This window comes from Telopea speciosissima, chromosome 8 (genome assembly GCF_018873765.1).
Source record: "Telopea speciosissima isolate NSW1024214 ecotype Mountain lineage chromosome 8, Tspe_v1, whole genome shotgun sequence".
Classification (NCBI taxonomy): Eukaryota; Viridiplantae; Streptophyta; class Magnoliopsida; order Proteales; family Proteaceae; genus Telopea; species Telopea speciosissima.
The window spans coordinates 19115717-19132274 of NC_057923.1; the positions used below are offsets into that span (position 1 = coordinate 19115717).

General features: G+C 42.9%; 1 protein-coding gene across 2 annotated transcripts in view; it reads left to right on the forward strand.

Moving 5' to 3' along the window:
- Positions 1-16048, forward strand: part of LOC122672783 (histone deacetylase 5) — a 74047-nt gene extending 57999 nt beyond the window's left edge. The window contains exons 7-14 of one of the 2 annotated variants that reach the window (XM_043870274.1): positions 6252-6422; positions 6518-6604; positions 12532-12667; positions 12756-12877; positions 14069-14262; positions 14634-14763; positions 15511-15575; positions 15688-16048. In XM_043870274.1, the coding sequence (XP_043726209.1) occupies positions 6252-6422; positions 6518-6604; positions 12532-12667; positions 12756-12877; positions 14069-14262; positions 14634-14763; positions 15511-15575; positions 15688-15856 (1074 nt within the window). In that variant the 3' untranslated portion in view covers positions 15857-16048. Of the gene's footprint in view, positions 1-6251; positions 6423-6517; positions 6605-12531; positions 12668-12755; positions 12878-14068; positions 14263-14633; positions 14812-14977; positions 15011-15510; positions 15576-15687 lie in introns of those variants that run through there. The other variant, XM_043870275.1, reaches the window with a different exon arrangement.
- The last annotated feature ends 510 nt before the right edge of the window (positions 16049-16558 follow it).

Below are 16558 nucleotides of genomic sequence, written 5' to 3' on the forward strand. Positions count from 1 at the left end.
CCACTTTCCAGTTTTTTACGGAGTATGCTTCCTACCAATCTTTTTGTTGTAACGGTAAGGCGGGTGAGGGAAGCGAAAAGAAGAATAGCAATTAAAGCACTCAAAAGACGAAGAAAGAGAGCTATAAGAAACAAAGCGAGATATGGGATGTAAAGCGCAAGTCCTGAGCCGACACTTCGGTATTTGCGATGAGCAGGATAGTAGTGTTGAGTGAAGAAGAGGGGTTACCAAGAGATGAAATGCCTAGATCGGTGGTGATGGTGAGCCGCATTGGATGGGTGCAGTCGTTGCTAAAAGTGGATTACAACTGGAGCCCCCCCCCCAACCCCGGTTCGATGGATTTGCCCATTGAACTGCTATGGTGATGATGTTGGAGTTGTCAATTCTCTCTTTTGCCGAAATTCACCAATAGTTCTTTGGACCGGAGTCGGCTCCCCTGGATAGGAACATTAACAACACTATTTTCTATGGTCTCCCCTTGTAAAGGATTCCCTATCAAGAGGGAGGAACGGCGCAGACCATCCAAAGTAGGCCGCCCAACAGCACCGCATGGGTGGTGGTAAAGAAGCTCTATTAGCAGCACTTGTAATTTGGCAGCGGCCATTCGGGTATTCCAAAGAAGGCTGGATAGTAGCAACACTGAGGAACCTTCATGGTTTATTTTTTTTTTTATTAATAAATATTCCTTCAAAATAACCAACCCCCAAACCCCCCAAACAAAAAACTTTTTAAATTTTCCCACCTAATTTTTCCATTCTCCCCCCGAAAACACGGAATAATTTCCCACCAAACCCCCGAAATTTCCCCCCCCCCCCCCCCCCCCCCCCCCCCCCCCCCCCCCCCCCCCTTTCCAAAAATTTTACCCCGAAGACTAAAAAAAAAAACCCCCCCCCCCCCAAAAACCAAAAAAAAAATCAACCCCCCCCCAAAAATTCGTCCCCCCCCCCCCCCCCCCAAAAAAACCCCCCCCCCCCCCCCCCCCCCCCCCCCCCCCCCCCCAAAAAACAAAAAAAAAACCCCCCCCCCCCCACCGTCCTTATATCCCCACAACTCCACAAAACCCCCACCCCCCACCCCCAAAATCCTAACCCCCCCCAATCCCCCCCCCCCCCCCCAAACCCTAAAACACCCCCCCCCCCCCCCCCCCAAAAAAGACTTTCTCAAACAAACAACCCAAACAAAAAAAAAAAAAAAAAAAAAAACCCATTTTAATTCCCCCAACCACCCCCCAAACCCACCCCAACCCCCCCCCCCCCCCCCCCCCCCCCCCCCCACCCCAACCCCCCCCTCTCCCCCCCCCCCCCAAAAAACCCCACCCCTCTTTTATTTTTTTTTTTCCCCCCCCCACCTCCCCTCTCCCCTCTCCCAAATCCCCCCAAATTAAAAAAAAAAAAAAAAAAAAAAAAAAAAAAAAAAAAAAAAAAAAAAAAAAAAAAAAAAAAAAAAAAAAAAAAAAAAAAAAAAAAAAAAAAAATCTTAAAAATTTACAAAAAAAAGAAAAAAAAAAAAATGTAAAAAAAAAAAAACCTTCCCCCCCTTTTCCTAGCATTTTAGGTAAAAATTTCCTCCTAATTTCTCTCCCTTCAAATCTTTTCTCCTCCTTCTTCACCCCCCCACATCTCTTCCCCCCCAACCCCCCCCCCAAAAAAAAAAAAAATCTTTTTTTTTTCCCTCCCCCAAAAACCCCCCCAAAAAAAAATCCTCCCCAATCCCAACAACCCCCCAAAAATGGCAAAAACAAAAAGAGGAATCTCAAAAGGCACATCTTTACTAGAACTCTCCCCCTGAAGATGTGGCAAAGAATAGTAAGAAAGGGACTCATGGAAAATAACATCCATACTAACCATGGTACGGCGGGAAGGGGGATGGTAACACTTATAACCTTTCTGGGTGGGAGAATAACCCAAGAAAATACAACAGAGGCCCCGAGGTTCAAGTTTGCCAGGAGATCGAGTATCCCTAGCATAACAGACACAACCAAACACCTTGGGAGGCACAATAAAGGAGGAATTCCCAATTAAAATATCAGAGGGGCTACGAGAGTCAAGAACCCTAGAAGGTAGCCTATTGATGAGATAGGCCGCAATGAGAACCGCATCCCCCCAATATTGAGATGGAACATTCCTTGCAAACATCAAAGCCCTGGCCATCTCTAACAAATGGTGATTTTTCCTTTCGGCCACACCATTCTGGGCAGGGGTATCAACACAACTAGTTTGATGAAGGATGCCATGATCAGCTAAATAATTTTGAAATTGGGATTCTGTATACTCTGTTCCATTATCACTTTTTAATACTTTGAGAGTAGCCTGGAACTGAGTTTGGACCATTTTATGATGAAAATGTTGAAAACATGATAAAACTTGATTTTTGTGTGGAGAAGATATACCCAAGTATGCCTAGAATGACAATCAATGAAAGAGACAAACCAACGATGGCCAGAAATAGATGGTTTACGACTGGGGCCCCAAACATCAGAATGCACCAAATTAAAACAAAAAGAACTCCTTTTTATTTGAAATGGGATAATTTGAACGTGTCTGTTTGGCCAGAACACAAGCCTCACAAAAAAAGTCATCCCTAGTATGAAGGGTGACCAAACTAGGAAATAAATGAGTTAAAATTCCTAAAGGGGGGTGACCTAACCTAGAGTGCCACTGGTAGAGTTCAGAAGAGACCATGGAGTTCTGGTGTAGCGGAGAATGTAATGGTGGTGGAGAGAAGCGACCGTCATCAAGCAAATACAGCCCACCGGCACTTTACCCAATCCAATCGTCTTCCCAGACTCCAGATCCTGAAACACACAATGAGAAGGAAAAAAAGTGACTTTGCAGTTAAGATCACGAGTAATACTACTAATGGAAAGAAGGTTAGTAGTAAAATTAGGAATGTGCAAAATAGAAGTCAAAGGAAGAGAGGAAGTGCAGTTGATGATTCCCTTTCCAGACATGGAAGAAAGAGAACCATCAGCCACTTTGACCTTATCTTTCCCAGAAGTGGGAGAATATCTGTGAAACAACCTAGAGGAACCGGTCATATGATCTGTAGCTCCAGAATCTATGATTCAAGGATGGGAAGCTACAGAAGCACAATGACCTCCAAATGGAATACCTGACCGAGCAAAGTGTGAACCTGAAGGAGCAAATGAATTGGCAGTAGTTGATGTAGTAGAGGCAGCAGCAGCGGAAGACCTTAGCATACGTAGGAGTACCTGTAGATCATCCTGGGATAGACCAGGGTCAGTAGCAGGGGCTGCAGTAACAGTCTCAGTCTGATGGGCCTTGGTCTTTGGCTTATTCTTGTTCTTGGCAGCCCTTTTAGCTTCAAAATCAGCTGGTTTCCCATGAAGTTTCCAGCACTTCTCTTTGGTGTGATAGGGTTTGTGACAGTGCTCACAAACAACAGTCGCTGTAGCAGAATCACCAAGAGTAGCAGTGCCACTAGGAGCAGAAGTGGCCGGGGCAGCAGCCTTGAGAGCTGATCTGTCTGTAATAGGAGGGTACAACATAGCAGCCCTCCGGTTCTCCTCAGAAGACACCAATGCATATGATTGTTCAAGTGTGGGAAACGGCTTATGGCCCAACACCTGAACACGGATCTGATCATACTCCACATTCAAACCAGCCAAAAAATCATATACTCTGATCTTGTCCACGTGCTTCTTATAGGAAGCAATATCAGCCACTGAAGTAGGGTGAAAGTCTGAGAAATGGTCCAACTGTTGCCACAGACTACGGAGAGTAGCATAGTATTTGGACACTGAAAGTTCACCCTGAGTGGTGTGAAGGACCTTCTTCCGGAGTTCATATACTTGGGCATCATTGCCAAGCTGCCCATATGTTTCCTTGCAGGAGGCCCAAATCTGGGAGGCAGTGTCCAGAAGAAGAAAGTTATGTTGTAGATCAGAAGTCATAGAGCCTATCAGATAAGACATCAGAACACCATTATTGGCAAGCCACTTTTCTTGAGCAGGCCCTTGTTCAGTAGGCATAACACAAGTGCCATTAATATGACTGGTGAGACCACAGCCTGCAATGGCAAACGAGGCAGATCTGGACCAGAGAAGATAATTCGAGCCATCAAGTTTAATAGGATTTGGTGGGAAGTTGTGGTACTCTGTCTTGTGACCATCATTGAGTGACTGATCTGAAGTAGCTGAAGAATTGATCGAATCACCCATACTTGGCAGCAAATAAGTCCAATATTAACTTCAAAATAAAGGCTGAATCACCTCTCCAAAAAACAGAACCAGCAGCACAAGGAGACCTCTATATCGATAGTGTCTGGGTTTTGAAGAAAACCCTGAATTGTGGAAATCGATAAAGGGACAAGTGAGGCACAGAACTGCAGATAAAAGGCTGCAACTGAAGTCGATTGGTGCTTTATAATGAAGAAAACAACCTGTAGAAACTCAGGTCCAATGGGCAGCAGCAGCCCCAAGATCGATAGATGTCAGGGTTTTGAAAAAACCCTGTAAGTGTGTATCGATCTCAGAGAGGTCTTCAAAACTGGATTGTAGAAGCCCAAAAATGGCAGCCGAGTGTCTCCTGATAAGTATAGAATCAGCCTGGCAGAAGAAGAACCAAAGTGCAGCAGCAACAAGCAGCCCCACACCCAAAGTCGACAATTGTCAGGGTTTTGGAAAAAACCCTGAAGATGGAGATCAATTGGGAGTGGAGGTCTTCAATGAAGGAGAAGAGATGCTGAATAGGTGCTGGAAAAGGTGCTGAAGAAGCCTCAATAAGTGAAGAACAGCCTTTAATAATGGTAGGGGCTGATCTAGAGAAAAAACCTTGAAGACTTCAATGCGGCAGGGAGGGTCCAGCAGCTATCGAGCAGTAATTAAGTCATAAAAAACTGAAAAGAGGTTGGGAGGGGCAGCAACTAGGTCAAACGACCACCTCTTGTAGTACTGCCCTTAGGAAAAAGGGAGAACCAAGGAGAAACAAGGAGGGGAAGAAGGGAAAAACGATGGAGGAGAGAAGGAGAAAAAAAAATCGATGGGGTTGGTCCCTAATTCGAAATCAGCTCTGATACCATGTAGAGAGATTTAAAATTAGGGAAAGGCTTGGATGATTTGAGTCACCCCAAGCACTCCTTTATTTATAAGAGTAATAAAAGAATAAACATATGTACATGAGCAATGTGGGACTAAACCACATACAAACAACTAAATAAATAAAGAGGAAAAAAGTCCAGAATACCCCCCACGGTATTCTGGCCCATATCTAACAGGTTATGTATTGGATGAGGGTCTTGAAAAAGAAAGAGAATAGATGAGGGGTCATCTCCCAGGGCAACGGTGCCTGGATACATGGGAGTAGAACACGTCTATTATGATGTTTGATTAGACGAGGGTTCCTCCCCCAGGGCTACGGTGCCTGGACACATGGGAGTAGAGCGCATCTAATATGATGTTTATATAGATGAGGGGTCCTCCCCCAGGGCAATGGTGCCTGGACACATGGGAGTAGAGCGCGTCTAATATGATGTTTATATAGATGAGGGGTCCTCCCCCAGGGCTACGGTGCCTGGACACATGGGAGTAGAGCGCATCTATAATGCTGGGCTACAGTGCCTAGGAATGTATGTAGTCGACTACCACCCTCAATTGTTTGTCCACTATGGTAGTTCACTAAGTGGCCAAGACCTGACCTAATTAAATAAAAAGTGAAGTTTCATAAGGTGCTATGTATGTCTCCGTTCCATTTATTGTTCTTTTGAATGCTTGTGTGTATAAGATCATGTGTACCTCACTGGGCATTAGCTCATCCCTATATATGTTGATGTTTTTCAAATGACGAGTCAGGTGTGGAGTCTTATACAGCTCCAGAGTATTTGAGCTTTGGGTAATGTTAGAAGATTAGAGAGAAATATTTTGAGAACAAAGTTATTTCAGAATATTTAATGTTAATGAATGAATGAACAAGATTTTAGTTGTACAACATTGTAGATAACTGCCACTAGTGTATACATTTGACTTGAACTGTTATCCAATATATAATGCTTCCGCTACGTTGTAAACGAGACTGGGATTTATTTATTACTATTAATGTAAGATTGTAACCTAATGGGTCGGCACTTGCAAGAGTAGTGCGTATAATCCTGACCGAGTTTGGGACGTTACATCATCTCCACCAGAGTTCCTGTATATTCCCTCTTTTGGCTCTATATTTGGAATCGGGTGCGTAATAACATTCTTTACTGTTTATATTGACTTTATTTCTTATTCCTTTTGTATATACATACAGCTGATGGAGTTTGCCAATGGAAAGATTGTGATGGCCTTAGAAGGAGGATACAATCTTGACTCTTTAGCAAATTCAGTACTTGCATGTGTTAAAACTTTGCTGGGAGACATGCCCATTGTTGGAAGTTCAGAGGCCTACCCATTTGAGTCTACATGGCGTGTAATACAAGCGGTAATGTTGCACTTTTTAGGTTTCATTTCAAATCTTTGACTTATACTTTATTTAGCTGCAGTTGTACTAGTTTTGCTAAATTATCCTGCTTTCAGGTTCGTCAAGAATTAAACACATTCTGGCCCACACTTGCTGATGAATTACCAAAGAAGTTATTACTCGCCAGTAACAAAACATCACCAGTTGAGTTGCTGCTTTCTCATTTTGGAACTTTGAATTTTAATTATATATGTACTTGTTTTGACCGAAGTCTCATTGTTGGTGAAGAAGTTTTAAGGTGAGAACTGAAAAAGGAAGTAGACATGATTGTGTATAATTTTGGTTTGCCAAAGGTTGAGATCCAAGTTCAAATCTCAGTCATTGAATGAGTGAATCTTTTTTATGGGATTGGTTTTCATTTAAAGTTAGAAAAGTATGTACGAGGAAAAAATGGCAATATGTGGGATGCTCCTGTATGCTCCAGGGAAGTAATGCAAGCGAATGGTTGAAGTAAGGATAATATCATTCTACCATAAGGAGAAAATTGCAGGATAAGGTCCAACAACAGCTAGGTTCAGTATCCCACCCACAACAGAATCGTAGGACTCACACAAGTAACAGATTATATACCAGAAGTTACCACATATCCAGGGTTCATACATATTCCAATCTGATGTAGTCACCTAATAGGACTTCAATCCCTCAAAGTACGATGAAGATCCAGCGGCTGTGGATTCAAAGCTATTGACAAAGGAATGAAACTAGAAACTGATCTCATAATTAGAAACAGCAGTATATCTTCAAAAAGAGCACCGGCTGCAATAGCAGGGAACTATGACCAATAGAGTCAGACACTTAACTACATCTGCACGCTAAAGGAATATGGTTCTGGTTGATGCTTTCTTTCTCTGAAGGTGCAGGACCCCCATGGCAGAACAACATATCAACAGAGCCAGATTCATTACCCGACAGATGGAACATATTACTTAAAGATTAATCCAATCCAATGGCTAGATTTTCCAGAACACCAGTACACCAAAATAGTAACTTAGGATCAGAATTAGTAACTTGCAGGAACAACCACTCCGCAAGTCCGAACATTCCCAATATTGCAGTCAAAGGAAGGCCATGTCTGATGGAACAACACATCAAAACCTCACCATGATCTGAGGGCTGGATGAATCAACAACAGTACCTTTACCACTGCAAGCCATAAAACTCAGAAATAGAAACTGCAAACACTATCCTTTTTGCAGGAGTTTCAGATGTAAGAACAGCATGCAACCAACAGTTTAGATCATCAATAGCTTCTAAACAGCAACAAATCCAAGTCAAGAGAAACACCACAGCAAAGGTTGAGGCTGTTGTGCTGAACTGAAGGTAGAAGAGAATAAGAAATCAGAACAGGATAACATACAGCAAGAGCTTCCCACCTTCGCAACGGTAGCTTCACACCAGCACCACTAACATCACACTAGGGTTCTTCTGTCTTTCACAGATTTTGCATCACACGTGGAAGAATAGCACAAAACTTATAGAGTTGTTTGGACAAAAAATCGTGGGCTACTGCTGTCCTCTCCTCTTATTAAAAGCTTTAACCTCTATTACAAAAATAGAAGTCTTGTGGAGACTCCCCAAATTAGTAACTACATGTAGTCTTAATATTATAATAGCAATTACCTACTACTAAACATGTATTAATCACCAATCTGAAATTTTGAAGGATCTCGCTCTTTACCTTCCTCCACAACGACCTCCTTCCTCCTCCAGGGAGCCCAGTCGTGGTCGGCAGAAGAGTCGCCATCGAAAGCACCGTCTCCGGCAACAACTGGCCTCTGGTTCTACTCCTAGACATCTGCAACCTTCCTTCCCTGTCCCCGTGGTGGGTTCGCTTCCCAACATCGGCATCAGTTCAACTTCCCAGGTTGGATCTGCTACAGCCCTATCTGCTACTCTAGATTCGTCGCAACCCCCTAGAGTGGTCTTGCAGCAAATGCAGATGCCACCTAGGTCAATGATCGATTCCCTAGTCCTTGCCCCTGAACCCGTTGGACCATCTACTTTTGCTCGATCCACTGGTTCTTCTTGCTCAAATGTTCGCTCAAACACAAAGGATTCACAGATGTCTTCATCAACTGCCCTTTTGGCTTCTTTGGCTCCTCAGGTCCCTGGCACCACTGCACCTGCTGGTCGTAACAGTCTGTCTCGCAAGGGTTTCACCACTCCGGCAACCTACGATGATGCCCCCCTTCTGGCCTTGTCAACCTTTACCGCTACACCCCCACCTGATGCCGCCAACCTTCACCCTCGTCCTACCCTCGTCACCATCACCTCAACATCCTCACTACTTCCCCCTCTCCTCCATATCCGCCCTTAACCTTTAACCCTCTTTCGTGCCCCCTGACATTGGTCCTACCTTACCCTTTTACCTTTTCGGCCTCCTTTTTCTAACCTTGACCCAAACTCGTCACACCCCTCTAATCCATCCACTGACCCGCTAAACCCGTCCCACCCTAATCAATTCTTAAACTCAGTTTAAACCCCCTGAACCACTGCCCTCTTAACCCACCTTTAAACCGGTCACCTTACCAACCCCTCCCTTTCCCTCCTGAACCAACGGGTCCCTTGCTACCCCTCCCCCTTTTACGGTCTTCTTTGGTCTTGTCCGTTGGGTGTTCCCCATCCCCACCCCTTGTGAGGCCCATGCCCCCCTTGTGGCACCCTTGGTGAGCTCACTCTAGTTCCCTCTCCCCTGGCTTCAAGCGTTCCCCCTACTGCCCACTCCTCTCCCCGGGTCCTATGTTTGTGCCCTACCATTGCCTACGCCCACAAGCGTTACAATAGCCTCCTCCCTAGGGGATCGTTACCTACCCCCTTTTAGTTTTCTCTGTCTTCAGGATTTATTTGGAATGTCAGGGGTCTCAATTCCTTGGCCAAGCATGCCGACTTCAGGGCTCTCATCAAATCCACCATTCTTCCTTATATGCTCTGTTAGAACTTAGAAACTAGTGTCCTCAGAGAATGCCCCAACCTGGTCCTTCCCTGCCAACTACGACCACTTCCCAAATGGTCGAATTTGGATCCTCAGGGACCCTTTTAAACTCCATATCTCTGTATCCTTCTCCTCCCCTCAGCTTCTCCACCTTCATCTCTCCCTCCCTAATTCCTTCTCCTTTCTCTCGGTTGTTTATGCTCACAACTGTGCTACTGATCGGATCCCTTTGTAGGCTGACCTCTCCCTCCTCAAGTCCTGGGTGGGAGCCCTCCCTTAGGGTGTTGGTGGAGATTTCAATGTTGTTCGGTTTAGTCACGAGAAAGCTAGAGGTAGGCCCATTTTTCCCTCAAATGCTTTTAATGATTGTATCGATGACCTAGGCATCAACGATCTGAGATGGTCGGGTCCCCTCTCACTTGGCACAATAGAAGAGGGGGCTCTGATCGGGTTGCCTGCGAAATTGACCGTGTCCTGATCAATGATGCCTGGTTATCCTCTATCCCAACCCTCATGCCAACTTCCTCCTTGGTATCTCTGACCATAGTCCCTGCCACCTCCTAATCCAGCCCTTCATCTCCTTTGGGCCAAAGCCTTTCAAATTCTTCGACATGTGGACATCTCATCCCCTCTTTCTCCCCTTAGTCTATGATTCTTAGGACAAGCCGGTCCTCTGTCACTCTCTCCCCCTCCTTGCTTTTGCTAAAAAGCTTCGCAATTCCAAATTGCCCTTAAAGCTTGGAACTTGTCCATTTTTGGTAATATCTCGTCATGGGTATCCTCTTTCCATGCTAGTCTTACTCAAGTCCAATCCCTGATTTAATCGGATTTGCTTAACCCTTCCATGGTGGAGAAAGAAGAAAGGCTTTCCTTAGAGCTTTCTTCTCTTTCCTCCCAAGAAGAGAGCTTCCTCCGGCAAAAATCCCAGATCAATTGGCTTGAGCTTGGAGATTTCAACTCAGCTTTCTTCCATAGATCTCTCAAATGCCGCTCAAACTCTAATTTCCATTTCCCTGCTTCTCAGTCGAGATGGCACCCCTCTCTCCTTTGTCCATGACATTAAGACAAAAGCCATCTCTTTCTTTTCCCCCCCCCCCTCTTTTGCCCCCTTCCTCCCCCTTCCGCTCTCCCCCCTGGTTTAATCAATATATTTGTCCCCCCTTCTCTCTTCGATTCCCTTCAATCTATCCCCTCTGAGGATAAAATCCTTAAAGCGGTCCACTCTCACAAGTCTAATTGGGCCCCTGGCCCAAATGGATTCAGTATGAGGTTCTTCCTGGCTAGCTGGGACATTATAAAAGATGATCTCATCAAAGCCATCTGTAGTTTCTTCTTCAATCCCAGCCAGCTCCCTCGGATCAATCAGACCTTTCTCTGTCTTATCTCCAAAAAAGAGGGGGCCTCGTCCTTGTCTGATTTCAAACCCATCTCTCTATGCAATCTCCTTTATAAATTCATCGCCAAAATTCTTGCTAATTGTCTTCAGCTGGTGGTTCCTTCCTTAGTCAGCCCTAACCAATCGACCTTCATTTCTTGGAGAAGCATAGCGGATAGCATCCTCCTTTGCTCAGAAATTGTCAGGGGTTTCGGCCGCAAATCCCATTATCCTACGGCCCTTATGAAAATTGACATCCACAAAGCCTTTGATTTCCTTCGGTGGGATTTCATTTGCAATGTCATGACTCATATGTCTTTCCCCCTAACTTTGTGCTTTGGATCCACTTCTGCATCTTCTCCCCCTTCTTCTTGGTCATCATTAACGGTTCCCCTGTTGGGTTCTTCCCCTCCAAAGTGGGAATTCGTCAAGGATGCCCTCTCTCCCCCTGTCACTTCTCCCTTGCTCTTGAGATCCTCTCTAGGAGTATCCAGTCTAAAACTGACCAGCTCCTCATCTCCCCCATTCCTAAATGCAAGGCTTTCAATCTCTCCCACCTTGCCTTTGCGGACGACCTCATGATCTTCTCCAAGGCTGACCCCTCTTCCATCTCTTCCATTATGTCCTCCCCTCAACTCTTCGAGAGCCTTTCCGGGCTTAGGATCATTCTTTTGAAGTCCAACATCTTCCTCTCAGGCGTTTCAGATTTCGACAAGGAGTATCTCCTTCGCTTGACGAGATTTTCCCTCAGTTCCCTCCTAGTCAAATATCTTGGCCTTTTCCTCATCTCTGCCTGGCTGACTGGTCACCACTGCACCCCTATGCTTGACCTCATCCGCAAACGGCTTCAACTCTAAACTCCTCTCCTTCGCAGGCAGGGTTGAGTTGATTAGATCTGTCCTCCAATCTTCCTACATTTACTGGTGTGGCATCTATGGGCTCCCCAAATCCACAATTAAAGCAATGGAATCCCTCTTCTACGCCTTCCTTTGGAAAGGTAAAGAATGCTCCAAATTCATCCACCTGGTCAGGTGGGCTTCCATCTGTCTCCCTAAATCTGAAGGAGGTCTAGGTCTTCGTAGGATCCGTGATTTTAACACCGTCGGCATCCTCAAGTTAATTTGGAGAATCTCCTCCAAACATGACTGCCCCTCATCCTGCGGACACCTCTTGGGTCTAGCGCAAAATCTTCCTCCTTCGCCCCTTAGCTCTTAGAGCTACCTCCTACGAGATCGCTGATGGATCCTCCACTTCCCTCTGGCTTGACCTCTGGCACCCTTCAGGAGTCCTCTTTGATTCTTGAGGAGCCCGCTCTGTCTAGTCCTCTGGCATCCCTAAACATACCCCAATTTCCTCTTTTATGTGCATTTATCTGGAAACAAGCAGAGCCTAATATAAAAAGAAATAAGTTTACAGATGGAGATGGGAAATAGTGAATCAGATCTTACCTTTTCACTTGTAAATGGGATGCATAAAATGGGGTTGTTTGTTTGAGGAATATTTTCTGATTCCACAAACAGGGGATTTTATTTGCCAATGAAAGAGATTGCAAGGCAAAATGAAGTCAGGATTTTCTTGAAATATGAGATTATGTGGTTGAGGAATATTTTCTGATTCCACAAACAGGGAATTTTCTTTGCGAACAAAGAGATTTCTGGACAAAATGAAGTTGGGTTTTTCTTTAATCATTTATTTTTTAATTATCTACAAAGCTGATATCCCATGCAGTTATATTTTCCTGCTAAATTGTCATATGATTACAGACTATTTTGATATCAAGTTCTGATTCTGATGCTGAGGATGATGCGGTACCAAACATTCAGTCTGTAAATCTTGTGGAGACTGTTCAGGATGTTATGCAACCCTTGTCAATGCTCAAAGTTGACCAAGATGGTCAAGGTAAAGAGATACTTTTAAGTCATTCCTTGTTGATGATATTTTTCCTCCTCATGTAGAGGATGCCAAACAGAAGTGCTGTTGTTTCCAGATCAACTAGTCGATGGCTCTGTTCCATGGAGACCTGTCTTTTCGAAAATTGATATTTGGTATGCAAGCTATGGATCAAATATGTGGAGAAAAAGGTTTCTATGCTATATTGAAGGTGGTCAGGTAAGATGCTCATTTTGCATTAATTGCGTGCAATACAGAAGGAGTTCAAAAGTTGGTTTTGTAAGATGTTTTTTGGACAATTGTGCTGACAATATGTCTCAATTTTCACATACCATAGCCCCCATATAAAGCCAAGTAGAACATGTTTTATGCCTTTGGATTGAATATCATGGAATGTCTTTAGGTTAATTTAAAGTTACTTAGGATTGAATATCATGGAACGTCTTTAGGTTAATTTAAAGTTTATCCATAGTTGCATGTTTAGTAAACTCACTCTTTTCCAGTAAAATATTTAACATGACAAACAACTTAGATGAAAGGGGGGGGGGGAAACATTTTGATTTTTTGTTGGTTAAATGGTTTTTTTCTGTCATCCATTTTTTTTAATCTCTATGTATTGATAGCATTATCTGATATTTCTGAATGAGCTTATCTATCATTTTTCCCCCATCATTGCTTATATCTAGTGTTGTGATATTATATGATGTTTTCAACTTATAATACATGAGCAGGTCCTGTTAGGATGTTTGCTGTACAAATCAATGTCTGATGTGGTATTGTTGCCATGTGTCCATATACATATATCTGCATATGGCAATATTATGGTAGTCTGTGAGCCAGATTTTCTATTATCTCTTTTTTGCATGGGTAGAAAAATATGTTAATTTGTTTTTAAAAGAGGGTACTATATTAAAGTATGAATATAAAGGTGGTCTCCAATTGGTTTGGAATTTTCAATTGATATTTTTATTTTATTCTTCAAGCAAAGCCAGTTATCGTATATCCTTGCAAGTGGTTGAACAAGATCAGAGGAATACAAAGAATTTCATCCTAGAGGACTGAAAGTGTGAAATCCAGGCCCTGTGGACCACATAATGTTCAAATGTTAATAATGGCTACCAGGTTGTGGGATAGATTTCCTCATCATAAGGCAATTGTAGATTCCTTTGGGCAATGGAATCATTGTCCTCGACAAAATCCATATCCTGTCATCTAATAGGACAATCGATGCAACTAGCATGGAGCCTCTAAGAGTAATTTCTTTGTTATTCTTTGCATATTCACCAGGCTGTGACTTGGATTCCTTGTTGTATTAAATGCTTAGGTTTATTTTTTGCATGGCCTGTTATTTATATTGTTGAATAACATTATAGAACATTGTTTACTAATATGGGGCTAAATGTGATCCAGGTGGAAGGTATGCAGATGCAATGCTCAGGTTCAATGGATAAAAGCCCACCAAAAGAAACTTTATGGAAGACTGTACCTCATCGTTTATTCTTTGGGCACTCTCATACAAGTACTTGGGGTGCGGGAGGGGTTGCTTTCCTTCATCCTGAAAGCAATATTCATGAGAGAGCTTACATGTGCTTGTATAAAATAACGTATGTGTTCTTTGTTATTCTGATGCTGTTTTTATTTTTACATTCTTTTTCTGTGGGTAAGCTGTGGTTCGAACTGTAAATATCTTGGGTTCCAAGGCTATAAGACCAGTAGTATTGTCTAAAGAGCAAAGAACTTGGAACATGCTTTCATGATTATAAGATCAGAACCAACCGACTGTAGGTTCCGATCCTCTAACCTTAAATACCTGGCACAGGTAATTAGGACCGTGATCCCTCAGACATTAACTTTAAGCTTATCTGCATAAGAAAAATGAGACCTACTGCTTGAATTTGTTGCTTTTGAATTAATTTTTGTATATCAATTCAAATCTTCTAATATATCGTATACGCCTCTGGGTTTTCTTTCACAGACTGGAGCAGTTCAATGATTTATTGCTTCAGGAGAACGGTCCCAGTCGGCACATGATATCTCCCTTGTTTGACTTAATTGCTTTACAATCTGTTGTGACCAACAAGTCTGTTCTTCTGGAGGTTCTTAAGGTATGTTGTGCAACTTTTATCTTGGTTATATTTATATCTGATACTAGTGGGCGAGCCTTGGCTATTGCAACCTGTTGGTTGCAAGTTTAAAACTTGGAAACAGCCTCTCCTGCGAAGCAGCAGGGGGTAGGGCTGGGTACATTTGCCCCCCCCCCGACCCTACAGTAATGGGAGCCTCGTGCACTGGGTTGCTCTATATTTATATCTGATACTCATGAAATTTTGCAGATAGTAAGCAGTGTGCTCGAAAACTTCGCCTAGTGAAGAAAAAATCGATCTCCCCCACCCCATAAAAAATAAACTAAACAATCAAACTTCTTATAAGAGCACAGTTCATAAATTTGTTTGTACGCTGCAAGGAGTTGGTCAAAGCATCAACTAGCTAATAGAGTGCACTTGAATAGACTGACATCATTTTTCTTTCCAGTAAAAAAGGTCGCAAGAACTAATATATAATTCTCACTCTCTCTCACTCTTGAGCCCCTGCCCCCCCCCCCCCACTCTTTTATCCTCTAGTAAACATCTGACTTGGCTAGATGACTGTACATCCTTTCTGATTTCCCAGTCTTCTGGTTTATATGACAAAATTGAAGCCACTATGATTTTATGTAAGCCTGTTGAGTGTCGAAAAAGAATTTCACATATTTTCAGTGTTTGACACTTTTTGTCCCTAAATTGACAGACACTTCAGTGCATGCCTCAACTGCTTCTCACTAATTCTGACTGCTCTTCCTGATTTTGGTGCAGGGTAGCTGGTATTCAAATGTTGTTTGTGTGGGAAAGGAGGGTGATCTTCCCATACTGACTCTGACGTATTCTCCTCACTGAATTTTCATTTTTTTCCTTAATCAATTTATCCTATACCAATTGGCATTTCATAGTTTACAAATCATGATTCTCAACTTTTTTATTCCTCAACTACAGGTGTCCGATTTCGCATATTGAGAACTTCAAATCTGGAAAGTTTCCAATGCATGATACTCCATCTAAAGAATATGCAAACACCTTGGTTAAAGGTCTTGTAGAAGGGAAACAACTCTCAGAAGCAGAAGCCATGGCTTACATTGATGATGCTTCTGCTAGACCAATGTGATTGATTCAACTGCTCCGTTTTGTATATCCTAGAAACAAATTTCCCCAAAATTATTAATCCCTTCTAGTCTTCTAGACACCATTTTTAATGCTACACAAATATTCTGGACTGAGTCATTAGAAGAACCGTCCATCTAATATCTTTCCATTTGCTAGTCAAAGAAAGGTAACTCTATATGCTTTGTGACCGTCAGAGATGTTGCTTTTTGTTGCGACTTCTGTAATTGGATTGACAATGGCAATGGCTTATTGCTTGCTATTTGGCTTTTAAGTCATGTTCATCTTTCCTTGAAAACTTGGATGATTACCTAAAACTGAGTTACAGTTTATCAAATTTTTTTTTTGGGTAATAAAGACCAAATTGATTAAAGGTTCATAAATACATCGTCCTCGTGATAAACAGAACATTTGTCTTTCATGGCTACATAAGCAAAATGTTGCAAAAAGGATAAAATGTTAGTATCCGTCAGCTCTCTGAATTAAATTCCAATGGAATTAGAAGATATGAATAAAAGCTTGGGGGTAAGAAGCCAAGGCCAAGGGGTCCCATTTGGTGAGGGAAGATGAGGGACATCTTTGCTGCTACTCCAAATATCTGAAATCTTGAAATTCAACTGGAGGGCATGCTTCAATCCCTTAGGCTCAGTTTGGTTGCAAGGGGAAATAAAGGGAAGGGAAGGGAAATTTTTCAAACCTAAAAAAA